Source organism: Pelophylax lessonae (genome assembly GCF_965119305.1).
Source record: "Pelophylax lessonae genome assembly, chromosome: 3".
NCBI classification, from domain to species: Eukaryota; Metazoa; Chordata; class Amphibia; order Anura; family Ranidae; genus Pelophylax; species Pelophylax lessonae.
Window position 1 is genome coordinate 17,985,752 of NC_138770.1, and position 22,884 is coordinate 18,008,635.

Sequence of the window (22,884 nt, forward strand, 5' to 3'; positions counted from 1 at the left end):
GGCTGATCTGGGTACTGTCGTCAGACTGCTGAGTGGTGGCTGTTGCTACCTCCTCTTCCTGATACGATGCCAACAATGGCTGCGCATCGCAAATGTCTTGTGATGGATCGGAAAATAATTCCAGTGACTCAAGCGGCGGGTATATGGTGGTGGTGGTTTGGTGGTGGTGTCTTTGAGGGTGCACACACCAGAGAGTGAAGAGGGTACAGATAGAGAGGATGAGGAGAGTGCAGAAGAGGAAGGCTGAGTGAGCCACTCAACCAAGTCTGGTGCGTCCTTTGATGTAATCGAACGTACCTTCTAAAACTTCACACTTTGGCTCTGGCCTACTGCTCCTGCCGTACCCCTACCAGCCCTGCGGAAGGGCCTGCCTCTTCCTCTGCCTGTCATATTTTAAATTACCCTGTGATAAAAGTCTCTATTGAGGCGCAGTATATGTGGAAGAAGGTATATAACATCCCGCTTCAATCTGTGATATTGGGGGGCCACAGGTTTATCACACCAGTTCTACAAATAATTGGCCAGTAACAGGTGTCACTGTGTGCAGCACAGTTAACGCAGCAAAAGAGGCAAAATTTTTGCAGGACTAAAATACACTATTATAAAAGTATACTGTTAAATAACACCCCACTTCAATATGTGGTATTGGGGGGGCCACTGGTTTATCACACCAGTTGTACAAAAAATTGGCCAGTGAGTTTGGCGCTGTGTGTAGCAGAGTAAACGCAGCACAAGAGGCAATATTTTTACAGGACACAAATACACTTATAAAAGTATACTCAGATAACACCCCACTTCAATATGTGGTATTGGGGGGCCACTGGTCTATCAGACCAATTATAATACATTAAAAGTGCTTTTGTCACTGTTTGTAGTATTGCTGCAGAAACGCTCAACACACCACTCACAATGCTGCACAGTGAACAATACAAATACACTATAATATGCTTTCTATATTAGAAGTATATTATAAAAGTGGATTACTCCCCTGTATAGTGCACTGCACACCTATACCAAATACCAGTCATTAAAATGACTTTTGTGGACCTTAACAGAGCGATTTGTGTCACTGGCAGTCTGTCCCTGCTCCTCTCAGCAACCTTTCCCTACACTGACAAAAAGCAGAATGTGAAATGGCCACCAGCTCAGGTCTATTTATAAGGTGGGGGACTGTTCATGTGCTGCAATGTTTCAATTGGCTGTTCGTTCCACCTGATAGCTGTGTCATGGGTCAAAGTTCTCCCCAATGTAAAGTAATATGGCCGTCGCAAACACCGCGATGTGTTCGCAAAATCGGCGGACTGCGAACGAGCAAAGTTCGCAGCGAACCGCGCACCGGGCGAACGGCAAGGCCATCTCTACCAGAGACCCCCATCCCTCCACCCCTCACCTCCTGAACCATTCTGCAATAACACTTTAAAAAGATAAAAGTTTAAACCTCCAGATCCCACCTTGGCTATTCTCCATATTGACATTGACCAATATCTCTATCAGTATAGCTCCGTAGTACTTCTTATACTGTTTGCGGCCAAGTTAGGCATTGGAAAAACAACTCCCCCCTTAACCCTTCTGAAGTTCTTGCACAGGTCAACCTTAATCACCATTACAAAAGATTATTGGCAGGTAGAACTCAAGTTTTAATCAAATCCTTCGATAAGCAATTGGAGGCTTGGACGACTTGGTATTCCTGTTGATGTTTGCAGTGTCCTATGTTCATATTCCTACCTACACTTGTTCCCCCACTCCAGTGCCTTATGGATGTATACCTGGTTACTATTGGTGATGCTCACTGTATCTCTACTTGATGCTTATGTCATTGTCCTGTCATAACTATGTGCCTTATGGATGTCTGACCTGACTTTACTATTGTTGACACCACTTTGTAAACATTGTTAAGTAATGCGACTGTTCACTTGCTTATTTTGTTGTAGATGTTGTTTTCTAAACTCAATACAAAAGTGACTGGCGCCCAATATCTTTTCTTGGTCCCAGTATTTATGCCATGGATTCAGCCCTGGGGTAAAAATGCTAGCCCTCCCCTGGCTTTTGGAGGAGTTATCCAGCCTTTTGGATGTCAGGGGGATTCTAAATTCATATCGCACATGAAATACTCCTGACCCCTGCTCTATATACTCTGTTATACATTACATACTCCTGACCCCATGTACTATATACTCTGTTGTACATTACATACTCCTGACCCCTGCACTATATACTCTGTGTTGTACATTACATACTCCTGACCCCTGCACTATATACTCTATGTTGTACATTACATACAGCTGACCCTGCACTATATACTCTATGTTGTACATTACATACCCCTGACCACGTCTCTGTATACTCTATATTTCACAATACATACTCCTGACCCCTGCACTAAACACTCTATGTTGTACATTACATACTCCTGACCCCTGCACTATATACTCTATGTTGTACATTATATACTCCTGACCCCTGCACTATATACTCTGTTGTACATTACATACTCCTGACCCCTGCACTGTATACTCTATGTTGTACATTACATACTCCTGACTTCTGCTCTCTCCCCTCTACTCATTGCTATATATATATATATACACATAATATGGATTCTCTTTTGTTACGCCCATTTCCTACCAGCTGGACATTTTATATCGGTAGATAGTTAGTAGGTGTCCCGCACATCAAGGCGTGGCCTGGCATAGGTCCAGACTGAGACTGCCATTTACTATCATACAGCAGGTCTTGACTTGATGTGTGGCTCCTGGGACACTTAGTCACCCTTTACCATTTACTAGTTACCTTGATGGTGGAATTGTAAGATCCTCAGAGACAAAGCTGCCTGATGTGGGCGGAGTCCTGGTTTAGGGGAACCAATCTGCTCATGTCTAGTAATAATCTTTGTATTTCTATTTTAGTAGATGGACGGGAGATGAGGAAAACCTCTGAGGATTTTCTCACTTTGTCTCCAGACTGTAAAGTAGAAGATGAGGACATCACACAGTATAGTCCAGGAGAAAACCCCGCTACCTCAAATGTCCACCCGGCACCACACAGTGTAGATGGACCATCGTATTCCTTTTATCCTGAGGAACCTCAGACTGTGAGGGACAGTGCCGGACCATCGTATTCCTGTTATCCTGAGGAACCTCAGACTGTGAGGGACAGTGCCGGACCATCGTATTCCTGTTATCCTGAGGAACCTCAGACTGTGAGGGACAATGCCGGACCATCGTATTCCTCTTATCCTGAGGAACCTCAGACTGTGAGGAGCGGTGCCGTCCTTCCAACAAATAAGAGGTTTTCCTGTACTGAGTGTGGGAAATGTTTCCCTTTTAAATCCTATCTTAATAGACATGAAAGATCTCACATGATAGAGAAGCCGTATTCCTGTGCTGAGTGTGGGAAATGTTTCTGTTATAAACATGGTCTTAATTTGCATAAAAGATCTCACATGGGGGAGAAGCCATATTCCTGTCCTGAATGCGGGAAATCTTTTTCATGGAAATCTCAACTTCACACACATCAGAGGTCTCATACGGGGGAGAAGCCATTTTCCTGTCCTGAGTGTGGGAAATGTTTTTCACAGAAGTCTCTTCTTCACCCACATCAGAGGTCTCATACGGGAGAAAAGCCGTTTTCCTGTCCTGAGTGTGGGAAATGTTTTTCACTGAAGTCCTATCTTTACACACATCAGAAAAGATCTCACTCGGGGGTGAAGCCGCATTCCTGTCCTGAGTGCGGGAAATGTTTTTCATTAAAGTCTCATCTTTACATACATCAGCGATCTCACACGGGGGAGAAGCCGCATTCCTGTCCTGAGTGTGGGAAATGTTTCTCACAGAAGTACAATCTTGACAAACATCAGAGATTTCACACAGGGGAGAAGCCGCATTCCTGTCCTGAGTGCGGGAAATGTTTCTCACAGAAGTCCAATCTTTACATACATCAGAGATCTCACACAGGGGAGAAGCCATATTCTTGTCCTGAGTGTGGGAAATGTTTTTCACAGAAGTCCCATCTTTCCACACATCAGAGATCTCACACGGGGGAGAAGCTGTATTCTTGTCCTGAGTGTGGGAAATGTTTTTCACAGAAGTTCCATCTTTACACACATCAGAGATCTCATACGGGGGAGAAGCCGTATTCCTGTCCTGAGTGCAGTAAAGGTTTTTCAGATAAGTCCAATCTTTACAAACATCAGAGATCTCACACGGGAAAGAAGCCATTTTCCTGTCGTGAGTGAGGGAATTGTCCTATCTTCATGTATATCAGGGATCCCACACAACCCTTGAGGTGTATTAGTGCCTTGAGTGCGGGAATTGTCTTTTATATGAATGTTGCTGGACATGTGGGGAAGAAGCACACCCTGATATACACCTCAGATATACTCCATGGCTGATCTTCATCATGTAAGAAACACTTCATGAGGAGATCAGAGATCACCAGAGACATGGATGAAGTGTTGTCCCGTGTTGGCTTTTCATTGGCTGAGTAAATTTTGGGGTGTAGAGTGGTAAGTAGAGCCGTGAAATGAAGGAATCACCTTCAGAATGTCTTGCTTGTCTGTGTGACGGTTACTGATAATGATATAGCAGGTTACAGAGCTAGAAGCTGTGAGATCCCATATATCTTTATCAGTAAACTTTACACAGACAAGACAGAAATTCTGAAGTTGATGTCCTTCATTTCAAAGCTCTACTTACCAGTGGTGACCCCGAAGCGTGTCTCTCTGTCTTCATTCCATCCTTCTCCCATCCCCCAACAGGAGGGAAGGAGAACTCGGAGATAAACTAGGTGAGAACTTCTTTCCTTTGTTCCTGGGTGGGTTTGGGTGGCTTGGCGGAGTGCGGCACGAGAGGTAACACCACTTGTCTTTATATTTCTACATATCTTGTCTGGGTGGAGGTTATTGGTTGGAAAATATTTATACTGTTTGATTTTCTGTAAATAATTTCTGTTTTCCCTTTGAAGGGAGATATTATGTGTGGTTTGATGAAGTGATTGGCTCAATAGTTACCACTTCACTTACATGTTTAGTTTTTATAAAATAGATGAACAAATATGACAAATGTTGGTCTTATTTTATTTCATTCAGTGATTTCCTCTGATCATTGGGTCCATCTAGTGGCCATAATGCGGTATTGAACTATTTTTCCTGATTGAGGTATTTTGGAACTAATACCTCATTATGGCCACTAGTTAGAGCTGACGATTATAGGAAATCACTGTGTTTATTAGAATATGGCCAGAATTTTTCACGGCTGGACACATGCTTGTCACCTTACCCAAAATATTTTTTGCATAGACCCCTTAGTTTCCTATGTCGGGGGAGGTCATACAGATACCTGAGATCATACCCATGTATTTATGAATATAGTACACATTGAAGGACATAAACAAAATAAAACCACAGGATTAAACCAACTATTGATTTAAAACCAAAAATACCTCATTTGGCCTTTAGATGGCCCTCAGTATCATAGCAATTAGCGCCATCTAGTGTCCAAATGTCACATTTACCATTTTAAATCAATGGAAAATATTCAACCAGATCAGCAAATCCCCTAATAACATTCATTGTTTCCCCAGTCACAGAGAAGGAATGTACATGCATTGTCACTGAGAGAATTGCTATGTAAATGTTCTAATATTTACCCCTAAATGTCAGGAGACGTTTATATAAAGATGGGAAGTATGGAGCAGATAAATGAACAGACCTCCTAGCAATGTTATTACCAGGCTGCAGCTAGGGGGAGCTCTAATGTGACCACAGCAGAGTGATCCCATCTAGCTCACATTAACCCTTTCAATGCCAGACCTGTGTTTTGCATTATTTTTGCACACATGGTAAAATGCAGATTTTGGGCCTGAAGATTAGATAAAACCCCCAAACATATATTTTCTGAAAGCAGAGGCCCTGGAGAATAAAATGGTGGTAATTGTTAAGGTGTTCCTCGTACACAAATGTCACCTTCATATCCGGGTTTATTTTCTCCTTTCCCCCATTTTCTATGGTGTGATCTTTTCTACAATACTTTGTTATAATAATGTAACATGTTGTGTATTGTATTGTACACAAATTATTACCGACTCCGCCTCCACATTCCAGACAAGTCATTTTCCTGACCAATTGGATTTTTTCCTTTACCATTTTATTCATTTTTTTTTTTTGAACTCTTGTTAAAATTAAAATTAGAATAAAAAAATATATTGAACGAAAAAATTGCGTGTGTCGTGCAATGATGACAGACTTCAGTATCCAGAAACGGCTGGTAGGTGACACTTCCATATACAGCCCAAGGAAGTGACAAGGAGCCCCTAGGAACCTTTGGAGGAACCCTGGCTGAGAGAGGCTGGACTAGGCAGTCATATATTATTATTATACAGGATTTATAAAACGCCAACAGTTTGTGCAGGCTCTACAATGTTAGGTCAAACAGTACAATTACAATAAAATTCAATATATGAGAAATCGGAGGGTCCTGCTATTTAGAGCTTACAATCTAGGAGGGAGGGTCAAGTGATACAAAAGGTAATAACTGTAGGGGAATGAGCTGATGGAGAAAATAAAAGTACAGTTGTTAGCTGGGGGCAGAATAGGCTTCTCTGAAGAGATGAATTTTCAGGGAACACCTAAAGCTGGATAGAGTAAGAGATAGTCGGACAGATTGGGGTAGGGAGTTCCATGGGATAGGAGAGGCTCGGGAGAAGTCCTGGAGGTGGGAGGAGGTAACAAGGGAACTAGAAATCAGGAAATATTGGGAGGATCGAAGAGGATGATTTGGTTGGAATATTGAGACCAGGTTAGTGGAGTAGCTGGGGCCGAGTTGTGGATGGCTTTGCAAGTTACCGTTAGTATTTTTAATTTAAATCTGTTGAGGGAGTGGCAGCCAATGAAGGGATTGGCAGAGAGTGGAAGCAGATGCTGAGCCATTTGTAAGGTGGAGGAGTCGGGCAGGAGCATTCATTAGGGACTGAAGGAGGGATAGCCTATGTAAAGGTAAGCCAATGAGGAGGGAGTTGCAGTAATCGAGGCGAGAGATAATCAGGGAGTAGGGATGGGCAACTGGTTTGGGACAGGTATAAGTTTGGCTTGAACATCGTCTGTGTGTGGGTGTTCACCGAACACTCGAAATTTCTCTGTGCATGTTTTTCTTTTATTTTTTTTATTATCTTTTCATTTTTGATGCTATCAATTTCCTTTTTTTTTTTTTTTTTTTTTACAAAATATAGTTTTTAAAGGAGCAGTGATTTAAATCATGGTTAAAGTAAAAAAAAAAGAAAGATTCCTTTAAATACAGAGCCTGGGGGATCCCTTTAGTCTGCCTGTAAAGTGGTGTATCTGTACCCTGTATAGAACCTGCTGCAGCAAAACTGACATTTATAAAGAAAAAATTAAATTTAAATTGATTTTGCCGGCCATTGCCGGCAATAGAAATAATTAAAAAAAAACAATGTGGGGGTCCCCCCTCGGTCCATACCAGGCCCTTTGAAATCCCCACAATCATTCTCGGTGACTTCAACATCCCAGTTACTACAAACACTTCTGCTACTTCTAAATGTTTTAGTCTAACCTCCTCATTTGGCCTGAAGCAATGGATACACAATGGATAGAGGCTTCTACTCACTCTGGTGGCAACACCCTCAGCCTTGTATTCTCCCACCTATGCACTCCATGCAACCTCTCCAACAATCCTCTCCCTCTCTCTAAACACCACTAGGGATGGGCGAGCGGTTTGGACCGAGCATAACTTCAGCCCGAAATGGCCCCTTCAGGTGTTCGCAAAACACCCAAATTTTCTGTGTGCTCCGCGTTTCTTCTATTTATTTTACTATTTACATCCCGCCGAGTGCACAGTCAATAGGTTGTTAAGAAGCGAGGCATCCTTTACAACAAATGAGTCATCAGCTTTCAGCAGGCTTCCCCGCAGACAGCTGAATGTACAAAAAATAATTGTTGGCAAAGAAAATAAAAAATGGGGAAAAAAAACTGTGTGGTGCCCCCACCATCCATACCAGGCCACAAAAAAGGCTACATCCTTGGATAAGGGTCTGGTATAGATTTTGAGGGGAAGCCCCATGCCAATTTTTTTTTTTTTTTTTTTAAATGGCGTATCTTCCCCCCAAAATCGATCCCAGACCCTTATCCAAGCATGCAGCCTGGCAGGCCAGGACAGGGGACAAGTGAGTGTCCCCCAAACCATACCAGGCCACATGCCATCAACATGGGGGGGTGCTTTGGGGCAGGGGGCTTATCGGAATCTGGAAGCCCCCTTGAAAAGGGGGCCCCCAGATCCTGGCCCTCAATTACCAAAAAAAGTGTCAATAATAAAGACAAGAGTCAGTTTTTTAAAATTCCTTTATTAAAAAAAATAAAATAAAAAAACAATGTCCCCTGATGTAGATCCATCGTCAATCACAACGGCTGCACCGTCAACCCAAAAAAAGAAAAAAAACCTCTGCCTACGAGGAAGGCTGACTGTCGAATGTCTGCTCCGCCGGGTGATAGTTTTTAAATAGGTAAGGGGCAGAGCCACCATGTGATGTCACCTGGTGGCCATGCCCCTTATGATGTCACTGATCCAGCATGCACCAGTCAGTTACATCACAAGGGGGCGGGCCACCAGATGATGTCACCAGATGGCCCTGCTCCTTACCTTTTTAAGTACTGTCAGACTGTCATTCCTTGAGGGCGGAGTGTTTTTTTTTTGGGGGGTCCAGAGGTGCAGTGGGCGTCGTGAATGACGATGGATCTACATTGGAGGACATTGTTTTTTTTATTTTTTCTATAAAAGGAATTGTGAAAAATGGGCTCCTAGGCTCATTTATTTTTACAATGTACCCCAAACTCATTCACATAGGGGATGGAATCTGGGGGCCCCCTTGTTAAAGGGGGCTCCATGATTCTGATAAGCCCCCTGCCTGCAGACCCCCACAACCACAGGCCAAGGTTGTGGGGAAGAGGCCCTTGTCCCCATCAATATAGGGACAAGGTGCTTTGGGGCGTACCCCCATGTTGAGGGCATGTGGCCTGGTAGAATTCAGGGGGGGGCACTCGCTCATAACCCCCTTTCCTGGCCTGCTAGGCTGCATGCTCGGATAAGGGGGAGGTATAGATTTTGGGGGGACCTCATGCCATTTGTTTTTTACATTTTGGCATGGATTTCCCATTAAAATTGATGCCAGACCCAAAGGGCCTGGTATGGATTTTGGGGGACCCCACACCGATTTTTCCCCAATTTTTTTCTTGCTGGCAATTTGTTTTTTTACATTCTGCTGTCAGCGGGGAAGGCCACTGACAGCTCATGACTCATTCGTTGTTAAGGACCCAGCGGCTGGCTTCCCGGTCTCGCTACATAACAACCTATTGACTGTGCGCTCGGCGGGATGTAAATAGTAAAAAAAATGAAAACACCGAGCGCACAGAAAATTCGGGTGATCGGTGAAGTTATCCTCGGCCCAAACCGTTCAACCATCCCTAGTGGTGTTTAGAGGGAGGGAGAGGATTGTTGGAGAGGATGCATGGAGTGCATAGGTGGGAGAATACAAGGCTGAGGGTGTTGTCACCAGAGTGAGTAGAAGCTTCTATCCATTGTGTATCCATTGCTTCAGGCCAAATGAGGAGGTTAGACTGAGAAGTTTGGAAGTAGCAGAAGTGTTCGTAGTAACAGGGATGTTGAAGTTGCTGAGAATGATTGTGGGGATTTCAGAAGAGAGAAAGTAGGGCAGCCAGGCAGAGAAGTCATCAAGGAAAGTTAATACCGGTCCAGCGGGCCGATAGATCACAGCAATTCTAGAGGAGATTGGAGAAAATAGACGTATACAGTGAGCTTCAAATGATGAGAGGGAGGAGAGTGGAGAACCTGGAAGGTGCTCTGTGAGGATAGGAGGATTCCCACTCCACCTCCCTTGTGTTTCCTAGGTCTAGATTTACACCTACTTCATTCATCTTATGGTGTTTATCAATAAATGAAGTAAACTGATCCATGTGCAAATTCATATACAACATAAAGTGCTTTGTGCTCAAGATGCTGTTCCCTGCAGATCCACTGCTTCCACTTAGCACCTACTTCGTTAATCTTATAATATTTTCTTTAAAATAAAAACCTGTGCAAATTCATCTAAATATACAATATTTTTTGCTCAATATAGTTTTCTCTGCAAGTCAACTGCTTCCACTTTGCATCTACTTCAAAGAAGTTCTGTTGCTCCAAAAAAGTTTGCAACTTAATAAAAAGTTGATAAGGTGTGAAAGTTCTCCGTGCTCCAAACTGTGCCAGCTGTAGTGTAGCCACGCCTTCTTCCACCTGTTACACACGTGATGGTGAGGGCGCCCCCTTAGTAGTGCTTCCCCACTCACCAGAGCAATATGACTCCCAGCTTTTCAGCTACCAGAGTCACAAACATCCTTCACACTCTCCTCACCTCCGATGGCAAAGGAACTGGATCCTCCTCGCTCACTCCTGCAAGTCTGCTGCGCTTTCTGTCAGTCTCCCTCCTAGACTCGGCTTCCTCCTCCGACCGCTGTTCCAGCAGGAGCTCCGCCTCTTCATACACACTCAGGGAGGAGAGAAAGGGGAAGGATATACAGTACATACACACACAGCACAAGGCCGTGTTCACACTACCAGACGGTTCTCAGGGCTGCAGTTCCTCTGAGCACCACAAGGTGGAGATCTCAATTCTACTCAGACAGGAAGTCTCTATGGAATACAGACAGGAAGTGATGTCAGGTACAGAGGACATTCCATAGAATGTAGAGGGAAGACACTGCAGGATCTGGCGGCAGAGGTAATAAGTAGATTAACCCCTTCAAGGGGATCAGTTGATGATTAATATATCTTGCTTCCAAAGCTGACCACACATGGATGGAAATGTGACCGATCCCTGCTAAACCAGCTGAATTTCCATGTATCTATGGTCACCTCCCCTCCCCCTCATCTCCTTCATTATGTAAGTTATGCTGAGATAATCTCCCATTGGCTGAGCAATATTCTCATTTGTCTCTGAGCTCCTTCTTGCTATTCCTCGTCCTGCCTGTTGTTTCCTTGGATTGATTTTCTGTGTAGTGACCCCGGCTTCATCTCTTGGATGCGCTCGTCTGTTGCTTGTCCTGACCTTTATCCTGATTCCTGGATCTCCTCCTCATCTCTCCTCCATATCCTCTTACACAGCTTTTCTCCACACCTGCAGAGACCCTGGGGGGGGGGGGGGGTGGGAAGGTTGGCACCAGCATGCAGCAAAATCCATCCCCACCATTAGGAGTTCTTGAGAAAATTTTCACTCCGTTCCTCCGCACGTCACCTGATCACATGAGAGATTACTTTCACACATTCCTGATAGATTTCTGTATGGTAAAGGTCAAAGTTCACTCTTCAGTTTAGGAGAGGTAGGACACACCCAGAAACAATGATTTGGTTTGCACAGGAGGCTCATATAGAGGGCCCCTCATGTCTCCCCATCCAAATGTTCCTCCAATCAGTCTAGATGTCCTATGACATCACACTGACCTCACAGCTCCTCCTCTAAGTGTCCATCCATCTGGCTTTTTTTCTGATTCTCTTAGGATGTGGGCGGATCCTTGGCATCCTCACTAGCAAAGTGGGTCTGTTGGTCCTGCGTTGTATGTAATGATGTCAGAATGTCTGCAACAAGCTTTTACCCTGCGCAGTGTGAGGGTCCTGTGTGGGTAAATTATACCTCAGCCTGAGGTGGGGCTTTAATCAAATGGAAACCTGAATGGTGAGGTGAGGAGGATTCTGGGAATTTCATTTGATTTTACTATTTGTGTTCAGATCTAGAGTTTTCCTCCTGTGAAGTCTGGAGATCACATGACCATCACATTGCCTCCACCTCCCTCCCTGATAGAATAGAAATACAAAGAAGATTCTAGAAGTCACCAGAGAGATCATGGAGGAGAGGTGAGCGGTGCTGGGAATTCTGGGACATTATCCAGTAACAGACAAGGGATGTGTCTGGATGGTGACTGTATCATTGTGTGAGTCAGGTTCCTATAAGGTGTCAGGATGTCACTGTCTATTTCTCCATGGAGGAGTGGGAGTATTTAGAAGGACACAAGGATCTCTACAAGGACGTCATGATGGAGAATCAGCCGCCCCTCACATCACCGGGTAAGAGGAGACTTTATTGTAAAGGAGAGAGCAGTACGGTGGCTCCACCTAGATCCCCCATCATCTGATAAACACATAGAAACAATGTATTCAGTCAGTGTGTGTGTTTCCTACAGATGGATCCAGTAATGGGAACCCACCAGAGAGATGTCCCCGTCCTCTGTATTCCCGGGATTCCACACAGGAGGGTCACACCATCCCTCTACATTATCAGGTAGACGATTGTCAATGATTGGTAGTTCTGATTTATATACAGTATATTTGTTACAATGAATGTTTTATTATATATTCAGAGTGGAAACCTCAGGGATGATAATATTGAAGTTAAAGAAGAATATAAAGAGGAGGATGAGGAGTATGGAGTGATGGAGGAGTTTTCAGAAGGACACAAGGATATGATGGAGCCACCTAATACCAGGAACCCAGCAGAGAGATGTCCCCGTCCTCTGTATTCCCGGGATTCCACACAGGAAGGTCACACCATCCCTCACTGTTACAAGGTTGGTGACACAGAGATTATAAAACGCAGACTCATGGAGACAATGTGTGTATTTTTATGTGATATCACAATAATAAAGCTTATATTCTATAGATGATATTCTTTCATTTTCTTGATTTAGAGTGGAGATCCAATCGATATAGAATTTGAGGTTAAAGCAGAAGAAGAAGAAGAGAGGTATGTGAGGGATGATCAGCAGTCTATGGAGGAGGATGGAATAACGGGGACATTTATAGAGGAGGACACTCCTACAGAGATCAGCACAGGTGGGTCATTAACACTAAATACATTCCTCCACCCATACTGCTCACTGATTGGTCCAGAGTAGGGCGGGGACTGGGTGATATTAGCCTGTAATACCCTGGTCACTTTCCTGAGCTGTGTTCCCCGTCCTGTATTCCTGTATTTCTCTCGGATAATCTTCCTTCTCTGTGCTGCTGACACAATTTATGTCTCTAGACTGGATTTATGGAGATTCTGGGGTTCAGCTGGCAGCAAAATGTTGATTTTCACTATAGGTTTCACCAGACCTAGGCACCTGGGGTATGTGCTTTGAGTCTTCTGCCACTTACTTGAGTCTAGCAATATCTTTGACAGAACAATTCTCCCAGGGTTACTATTTTTACTTTTTATCATTGTGATTTTTGATTCACTTAGCATCACCTATACCTTTTTATAGTATTTATTGATTTATTCATTTATTGATCTATTTAAGGTTGTTTATTTTGTATTTATCTTGCCGATTATTTTTATCGCTATTTTCATATTGCATATATACACATATTTATTTATCGTAGCACCTTTTGCACATTGCACTTCGCCATCTTGTGGTCATTTGCCATATATATTTTTTATCCATATATAATTCATCTGATGATACATGTTTACATATTTATTCCTTTATTATATTTCCATAATATAGCACCTAATTGCACTTTATAATATAAGCAGCGCCATCACCTCTATTTTATATCAGTAGATAGTGAGTAGGTGTCCCGCACATCAAGGCGTGGCCTGGCGTAGGTCCAGACTGAGACTGCCATTTACTATCATACAGCAGGTCTTGACTTGATGTGTGGCTCCTGGGACACCTAGTCACCCTCTACCTTTTACTAGTTACCTTGAGGGTGGAATTGTAAGATCCTCAGAGACAAAGCTACCTGATGTGGGCGGAGTCCTGGTTTAGGGGAACCAATCTGCTCATGTCTAGTAGTAATCTTTGTATTTCTATTTTAGTAGATGGACGGGAGATGAGGAAAACATCAGAGGATTGTCTCACTTTGTCTCCAGACTGTAAAGTAGAAGATGAGGACATCACGCAGTATAGTCCAGGAGAAAACCCGGCTACCTCAAATGTCCATCCGGCACCACACAGTGTAGATGGACCATCGTATACCTCTTATCCTGAGGAACCTCAGACTGTGAGGGACAGTGCCGTACTTACAACAGATAAGAGGTTCTCCTGTTCTGAGTGCGGGAAGAGTTTCCGTTGGAAAGGCAATCTTAATGTGCATAGAAGATCTCACACTGGTGAGAAGCCGTATTCCTGTCCTGAGTGCGGGAAATGTTTTGTACACAAGTCCGCTTTTTCCATACATCAGAGATCGCACACTGGTGAGAAGCCTTATTCCTGTCCTGAGTGCGGGAAATGTTTTTCATGCAAATATGCTCTTTCCACACATCAGAGATTGCACACTGGTGAGAAGCCGTATTCCTGTCCTGAGTGTGGGAAATGTTTTTCATGCAAGTCCCATCTTTCCACACATCAGAGATCGCACACTGGTGAGAAGCCATATTCCTGTCCTGAGTGCGGGAAATGTTTCTCAGAGAAGTCCACTCTTTCCACTCATCAGAGATTGCACACTGGTGAGAAGCCGTATTCCTGTCCTGAGTGTGGGAAATGTTTTTCATGCAAGTCCTATCTTTCCACACATCAGAGATCGCACACTGGGGAGAAACGGTATTCCTGTCCTGAGTGCGGGAAATGTTTTGCACACGAGTCCGCTCTTTGCAGACATCAGAGATCGCACACCGGTGAGAAGTCATATTCCTGTCCTAAGTGTGGGAAATGTTTTGCACAGAAGTCCCATCTTTCCATACATCAGAGATCGCATACTGGTGAGAAGCCATATTCCTGTCCTGAGTGCGGGAAATGTTTTTCACAGAAGTCCACTCTTTCCACACATCAGAGATCGCACACCGGGGAGAAGCCGTATTCCTGTCCTGAGTGCGGGAAATGTTTTTCACAGATGTCCAATCTTTCCAAACATCATAGATCTCACACCGGTGAGAAGCCATATCCCTGTCCTGAGTGAGGGAAATGTTCCTCACTGAAGTCCTGTCTTCCTGTACATCAGGGGTCCCACACAACCCTGGAGGTGTATTAGTGCCTTGAGTGCAGGAAATGTCTCCTATATGAATGTTGGTGGACATGTGGGGAAGAAGCACACCCTGATATACACCTCAGATATACTCCATGGCTGATCTTCATCATGTAAGAAACACTTCATAAGGAGATCAGAGATCACCAAAGACATGGATGAAGTGTTGTCCCGTGTTGGCCATTGATAGCAGGAGAAAAATAAAAATGGAGTCCTTACCTTTGATTAGCGGAGTATATTTTGTGTGGGAAGATTTCACAAACACTTACAGATCTGGTTGTTATAAATGTGTTGATGAAATGTGACCCGCATTCCCCCAGTCATGGATAATTGGGATTTCCTATAATGGTCAGTTCCATTTAGTGGCCATAATGTGCTTTCCTGACAGATGTCCATGGCAGCATACGTTTGGGTAGCCCCGCCCTCGTTCCTCCCCCCATAAGACCTCACCCCCATAAATGTTCAGGATGAGCCAATGGCTGCGTTTCTTTTTTGTCCTCCTCACTTATAGGACAATTTTTGTATGAAGTTTTCCTACCTATTGGAAGTATTGGTGGGCGGGTCTGGTGCTGGGCAGCTGTGCGGATATCAGGAGCTTCCTTTGGTATCCAGAAGTCTTCCAGGATGTCCTGAGTGGTCATTGAGTCCCCAGCTATCAGCGGGGTGGTGTTATGGCACACATACTGTATGTAGAGGATCCATGCCTGGAGAGTGGGCCCTGCTATCGGTGGTCATTTGCATTGGTTGGGAGCCCAGCTGTTAGTGGGTGGCCATTAAGTGTTAGACACGTGAAATTTGTTTCGGTGCGAATACAAATTCTGACAAATTTTTGGTTATTCCTAGATTCGGATGTATCCAAATCTCCAAATGAAATTGTAATGAATTTCATTGAAATATGTTAAAATTTGTTTAGTTTATTCATTTTCTAACGAATTCCAACTTTTCGAAGCGATTCGAATTCGGATCAGTCATCCTTACCAACCAAGACTCATCAGCTGTCAGCGGGCTTCCCCACTGACAGATGAATAGAAAGAAAAGAATGCTGTAATTGCCCGGCATTAGAAAAAATAGCGTGGTCCCCCCTCCTCCCCCCCAGTCCATACCAGACCCTTTGGGGCCAAAACGTAAAAAACAGCGTGGGTTTTCCCCTAAAATCCATACCAGACCCTTTATTCCGGCATGTCAGGAAAGTGGGAGGGACGAGTGAGGGCCCCCCTCCTTAACAATACTAGGCCACATGTCCTCCAACACAGGGGGGGGGTGCTTTGGGGAAGCTCTGTTCCCCCCCACCCCAGAGCACCTCATCCCCCATGTCGATGGAGACAAGGGCCTCTTCCCCACATCCGTGGCCTGTGCTTGTGGGGGTCTGCAGGCAGGGGGCTTGTCGTAATCTGAAAGCACCTTTTACCAGATCCCGACCCCACCCCCCCCCCCCCCCCGATGTGAATGAGTATCTGGAACATATTACCCGTACCTATTCACCAAAAAAGTGTAAAAAAATAATAAAAACACACACACCATTTTTGAAAAATCCTTTATTAAAAAAAACCTACTGTCTGGATTCGAACCCATGACCAGCCACATCCCAGGCGGTAGCCCTGCTTACTAGGCTACCGTCCTCTTTGGACTTTCCTTCCTGAACATTCCTCCCTGAAGCCTATTATTCAACCTTAGTCTTGCCAAGCCTTGCTCATCACCCTTGATTCCTGACGCCTGGTACTTCTCTATATAAGTCCAGCCCCGTGCACTCAAGCTTGCTGATTATTGAGCTCCTGAGCCCTGATCAAGCTTCTCCTCATCTGCTGCTCTATCTACTACCACAAATTTAACGCTGACCAGGAATTGACTACCGACTACTCTTCTGCTTTGTCCCTACCTACTGAACTGCTACCTCTGTTGCTGATCCGGATTGTCTGACCACGCTTACTGCTGCCCGCCCTGACCTTTGGCTCGTCTGACTTCTCTCTGGTTATCCCTTGTCTGCTCCTCCGCCTTCGGACCAAACCTGCACTCTGCCTGGCTGGGTGATCCTGAGGACCACGTCCTGGTGTTAGCTTGCAGCGCAGTCTATCCCACCATCAGGGGCTCTAGTGAAAACCAGCTATCACTTAGTTTCCGCACCTCAGGTGAACCCGTGTCCTCAGCAGAGTACTACCTGGTGTCCATCCGGCATCCAGCACTGCTACCACCCTAGCCAACCCGGATTATCTGACCAAGCCTCTGCCAGACTTCCTGCAGCTACTATCTGCCTGCGGTCCTTGCCACTGGGCTCCACTCATACCTCCAGCCAGCAGTCCTCTGACTCAGGTGAGCCTGTAGGATTGTTACACCTACTGCAGGCTCCTCCTCCATTTGACATTTCTTACATAGGTAAGGGGCGCTAAGTATATCCAAGATATATACCTAACCTACAGGTAGGCTGAAACCTACATTATTAAAGATAAGAGTACACTAACTATGAGTCATAAACAAGATGGGCTTTGATCATATACCTAGGAGACCCCTATAGAGAGAGACACCCACATATTATGGGAGTATAAACTCCATCCGGTGTATACCAACCTGCTATCCTCATAAGGTGATTATCCTTCCTCCTTTCTGTATGAATAGATATAGAATAGACAATGTAATTACTCCTCACACTACTACACATATATATTTTATCTTGTACCTAGGATCATCAGGACAGATACCTAATATATACAACACATTTTGGTCCAATTTTCCCCCGTGTGTCCGCCAAAGGTTGGATTAATTTGTTGGGGGTTTGGAAGGAAGGCCGTATGCTATTAAGCCATGTCTGTGTTTGATATGATTTACATAAATACAGATGATGCTCTATGTTTATGAAACACTAATATCGAGTCTGTTTATAAGAGAAAACTTTCTGTACATCTTCATAGTCCTGAAGAAGCCTTGTGCGAAATGCGTTGACCTGTGAACAGAGGAAATATCTATACCTACATAAACCTTATGATGTATACCAGATGTATTATATATGTATGATGTACATGAGTGAAATTAGTAGGAGACATTGATCTCCTGTGTACGAGCTGAGCTCAGTTTGGGGCCAGTTTCCTCATTTTATTGAGATCTGGTTTTAGATAAATCAATAAATGTTATTTTAGGATAAATCCATGGAGTTGTTATCTGTCTCATGCTTTGCCCTTAAAGTCCACACATATGACAGTGGTTCCTTGTGAACATCTGTAGTTTCGCATTTTTGTTTTTTTGGATAAGAGAAGGGATTTAGTAGGATACTCCAAATAACTATTCACTGGTGAGGACAACTCTCTCAATAGAACTGTATTGCAGATCATCTGCAGGACCATAAATCACCTGTATGGGATGAACAAGTCCCTTTGTAGCTAAAGGAACTCGTTGAACCTTGCCTCTTCAAGACACTAGCCAGTGTCTCCTTTAGCTTGCACCCAGTAACTGAGTTCTAACACCCAGAGGAGGATCTAACAGCACAAGTTCCAAGGATCCCCTGTGGGGGGGTCTATACTCACAAGGCTCCGGGAGCACACACACCAGTCTTCCTCAGTAGTCCAGACAGGATCCGCAGACATCCTCCCTCAGTCAGCCCTCGTAAGGACCAATGGGGTTGCAACTTCAATGTTTTAGGCCCTCAGGTTGCCCACCCGAGGCTGCCTGGCAGCCTCTGCAAGGGAGAGACAGCAGCCCCCTCCCCACTTAGACCTCTCTCACTAGAGGTAGACTGGACTGGACTACGAGCCCATGTGCTCTTCAGCTATAAATGCTGGTACCCAGCATGCCTCGGGACACATCCCCTTCTAATTGGCCAGGGCTGTACAGACATCCATGCTCTCATCTGCCAGGCTTCCACCCACTGTCCAATATACTCCATGGCTATTGGATCAGTATGAATCATCAAGACAGCATGAGCTGTGTCCCTGTTAGGCAGAGAAACAAAATACAATATCCACTCATTCTAGCACCTACCTAGGAGGGCTTTACATCTGTATGGCAGGGTATGTTTGGTTATTCACCTGCTGGGATGGTGCTCTGATGTGAGAAGCTGCAGTGTCAGTATTCCTTTAGCAGTAATTTAACCCCTTACGGGTTTTTCTCAACCAGCAAGCAAACAACTGTTACACTGTCTTTTTTGACAGCTTAGAAAACTTTAGCAGCCGTAGTTTGAATTGCGATTTTTTTTTTAAAGAAATTACTACATAGATTTAGTAGCAATTATATATGGTATAATATTTTTTTTCCTAACAATATGGAGTTCTCCCTTGCACTGTGTCTGTTTATCATGGATTTATTTCTTACTGTGAAAGGTCTTTGTGCCGCTGCAGCCTAATCCCTCTATGCTGTGGCTGCTCTATGCAGGTCATAGCTGGAGGGGGGCAGCGTCTTCCATACTGATACTGTTCCTGGATTGTCAGCCCTTCTGCAGGCCTCATAAAGCTGGTGTATGGGAAGCTGACTAATGGACACTTCCTATTAAGCCTTTCCAGATCTGCATGTACAAGGAGTCTCAACTCTGACCATGTTAAGCTTTTCCCTTGCAGGACCAGTCAACTGACCAATTTAAAGCTCTTCAAACAATTCCTAAAAGGAAGATGAGGATGGTCTATAAGCAGGTTTTTTTACCTCCCTTCCTGCAGAGGTACCTGCAATGCAAGCATTTTTAGCACTTGAAAAGGAGTGCGTTGTCTTTTTCCCTATGATGTTTAATCTAGAAGCTCATGCTAGAAGAGTGGTGCAAATTGAACAGAAGGACAGAGAAGCAGAATGTCTTAGTGGTCATCACCTTGCAGCACTGGGTTGCTCAGTTCAAACTCCAACCAGAACGCTTCTACCTGTATGTAGATTTGGCACTTGAAGAGGTTTTCCAGCATAATGAGTCACCTATTTGGTTGACGTGGCCTTCATGAGCTTAGCCATATACATGGAGTTGCCATTGGGGGATGCTGTGTCCTTCAGGGGTATACTCAATGATGACTAGGTGGGTCCTTTGGGGGGTTTAGGGTCTGCTGGTGGTAACTTTGTGTTGGACTTGTCCCTAAGGGGTATATCTGTCTGCAGTTGTAGCCTGTGAACCTGCCTTAACCCTTGCCTCTCTTCCAATGCAATGGAAGTTGGTATGAAGAATATTGATTCTATCCTAAAGAATAATTATACAAGTTGGACATTCTTGTCTGCATTGCAAGAGTTTAAACTGTATCCTTTAAGGGCTAGCCTCCTTCTATCAGGTACCTGATCAGAGGCCGAGGTGCTGAGAGGTCTTCCCTTGTGGCTAAGTGCAAGGCACCCCTGGAGGTCGAGACAGGGAAGGCTGTGCCCAAAGGAACAGGGGTCGCTGGCTGTGGCAAGCTCCAGTGAGGAGGTGACTGCTATGGTAGTAGACACGTAGTGCTCGCTGAAATGCAGGTTGCCTTGAAGGTGACTGGACGAGGTAGCTAGGCGTGCGACAAGAGCAAGGTCAAGCCAAGGGGTCAAACACAGTTCATCAAGCAGAAGAGGAGTCCTAAGGAGCAAGCCAGGGGTCATACACAGGAACAGCAGACTGGAGCAGAGTAGGTAAACAAGCCGGTGGTCGGAGCCAGGAGGAGAGACAAGACAGGTGAGACAAGCCGGGTCGGTATCAGGTAATCCAAGTAAACAGGAACACAGGAAACAGGAAGCTGAAGATCATCCAGCAACTAATGGCTGGAGCAGACTGGTTTAAATAGGCCACTGGGCGACACTGCTTTAGTGTTGGTGGAAGTTCCAGCTCTCTTGTGGGAAGTTCCCTGACAGTGCCCCCCCCCCCCCCAAAGGGCAGCCTCCGGATGCCCAATTGGGCCTGCTTCTCAGGAGGCTTGTTGAAAAATTCTCTGAGAAGTTTGGGGGCATGAACGTTATTTGCAGGCTCCCATGAACTTTCCTCAGGTGAATACCCTTTCCACTTAATCAGGTGTTAGACCTGTCTTCCCCTCTTTCGGCAGTCTAGGATGGCCTCTACCTCATACTCAAATTCCTCACCCACCAAGATGGGAGGTGGAGGTGGATCACCCCTTCCTGAGAAAGGGCAAGAAGAGGCAGACTTGAGCAAGGAGATATGGAAAACAGGATGGATCCTGTAGTAATCCGGTAAGGAAAGTTTGAAGGCTACAGGGTTGATTTCCTTCAAGATTTTGAAAGGGCCAATGTACTTTGGACCCAACTTCCGTGATGGGCAGGGTAGTTTGAGGTTTGCCGTGGAGAGCCACACTTCATCCCCCACTTTCAAGGCTGGATTCTCCTTTCTCTTCTTGTCATATGACCTCAAGTAATCTTCCTGCGCTTTACGCATGGTTGCCTGGAGGGTTAGGTAGTTCTCATGGATAAAGGTTAATCTATCCTGAAACGCAGGTACCATTGCTTCTGGTATAGAGTTGGGTAAAAAAGAGGGGTGAAAGCCATAATTGGCCCAGAATGGGGATTGGTTGGTGGTGGCATGAATAGAGTTGTTGTAAGCAAACTCTGCGCAGGGCAGAAGGGTCACCCAATTATCCCATGAGAAGGAAGAAAAACAACAAAGGTATTGTTACAATGTTTGATTTGTTCTCTCCGTTTGGCCATTGCTCTGGGGGTGATAGGCAGAACATAGGCAAATCTTGATATCCAAAGCCTTGCAGAGGGCCCTCCAGAATCGAAAGGTGAATTGTACCCCCCTATCCGAGACAATACTGTTTGGTACGCCGTGTAGCCTTACAATCTCCTTGATGAAGATATGTGCTGTGTCCATGGCTGAGGGAGTGCCCACCATAGGCAGGAAGTGTGCAATATTTGATAAGCAGTCTACCACTACCAAGATAGTGGAAAAAACCTTCAGAAGGGGGCAGTTCTAAAATAAAGTCCATAGACAACAAGGCTGGTCTGGAACAGGCTGAGGTCTTAGCAAACCCCAAGTCTGTGTGAGACTTCCTTTACTTCGGGTACAGGTCGTACAAGAACTTACATAGTCTTTGCAATCCTGTCTAAGGTTGGGCCACCAATAGGAACGTTGGATCAGTTCTAATGTCTTGCGGACCCCAAAATGACCTGCTAGCTGGTGGTCATGGAACGTTTTAAGAACCTGGACTCTGGCTCCCTCGGGTACAAAAATCTTATCCCCGTGCCACAAAAGACCTTCCTGCCTTCTAAGTGTGGGGATTTCGGACTCGGGCCACGGGCAGAAACCTGTTCCAGGGTGTCCCTTAGATCAGGCTGGATAAGAAGAAAGTTCTGGGGAGACAGAATGGTGCTGGGGGTGACAGTCTTTGGGGTCTCAGGGAACATTTGTGACAGAACATCCGCTTTACCACCCTTGGATCCTGGGCGATAGGTGAGGTGAAAATTAAACCTTGAGAAAAACAAGGCCCACCTGGCCTGTCGTGGTCTTAAGCGTTTGGCAGATCTGAGATACTCCAAGTTCTTATGGTCGGTGAATATCATAATTGGGTGCGCTGCACCCTCCAGGAGATATCTCCACTCCTCCAGAGCGACTTTGATGGGCAGCAGTTCCTGATCCTCAACATCATAGTTCCTTTCCGGCTGAGAGAGCTTTCGGGAAAAGAAAGCCACTGGATGCAATAGTGCTTTAGGGCCCAGACGTTGAGATAGGACGGCCCCTGTGGCGACTTCAGATGCATCAACCTCCAGTACGTAGGGCAGGGCTGGGCCAGGATGCTGCAGGACAGGGGCAGAAGTGAATAACGCCTTTAATTTATCAAAAGCCTCTTGAGCCTCTTGGGACCACTGGAAGCGGGTTTGCTGGGTAATCGGGGTGATAATGTTGGCGGGTTTGCTGGGTAATCGGGGCGACAAGGCCAGAAAAGTCCTTGATGAACCTCTGATAGACATTTGCAAACCCTACGAACCTCTGAATGCCCTTTTTGTCCGTGGGAGC

At 45.0% G+C, this 22,884-nt stretch overlaps 2 protein-coding genes across 2 annotated transcripts in view; both read left to right on the top strand.

Annotated features, from left to right (window-relative positions):
- The window catches only part of LOC309550238 (uncharacterized protein), a gene marked incomplete at its 3' end in the record, with an annotated part of 71,999 nt that extends 57,063 nt beyond the window's left edge, over nucleotides 1–14,936 (top strand). The window contains exons 5-6 of the mRNA XM_082250649.1: nucleotides 3,242–4,131; nucleotides 14,078–14,936. Of these exons, the coding sequence (XP_082106775.1) occupies nucleotides 3,242–4,131; nucleotides 14,078–14,936 (1,749 nt within the window). The remainder of the gene's footprint in view (nucleotides 1–3,241; nucleotides 4,132–14,077) is intronic.
- On the top strand, nucleotides 11,914–12,949 carry LOC309548783 (uncharacterized protein; the record flags this gene model as incomplete). The annotated part of the gene is made up of 4 exons (XM_082248727.1): nucleotides 11,914–12,122; nucleotides 12,239–12,336; nucleotides 12,416–12,622; nucleotides 12,743–12,949. The coding sequence occupies exons 1-4, from the start codon at nucleotides 12,038–12,040 to the stop codon at nucleotides 12,947–12,949; spliced, it is 597 nt and encodes a 198-aa protein (XP_082104853.1). The 5' UTR covers nucleotides 11,914–12,037.
- Nucleotides 14,937–22,884: the final 7,948 nt, after the last annotated feature.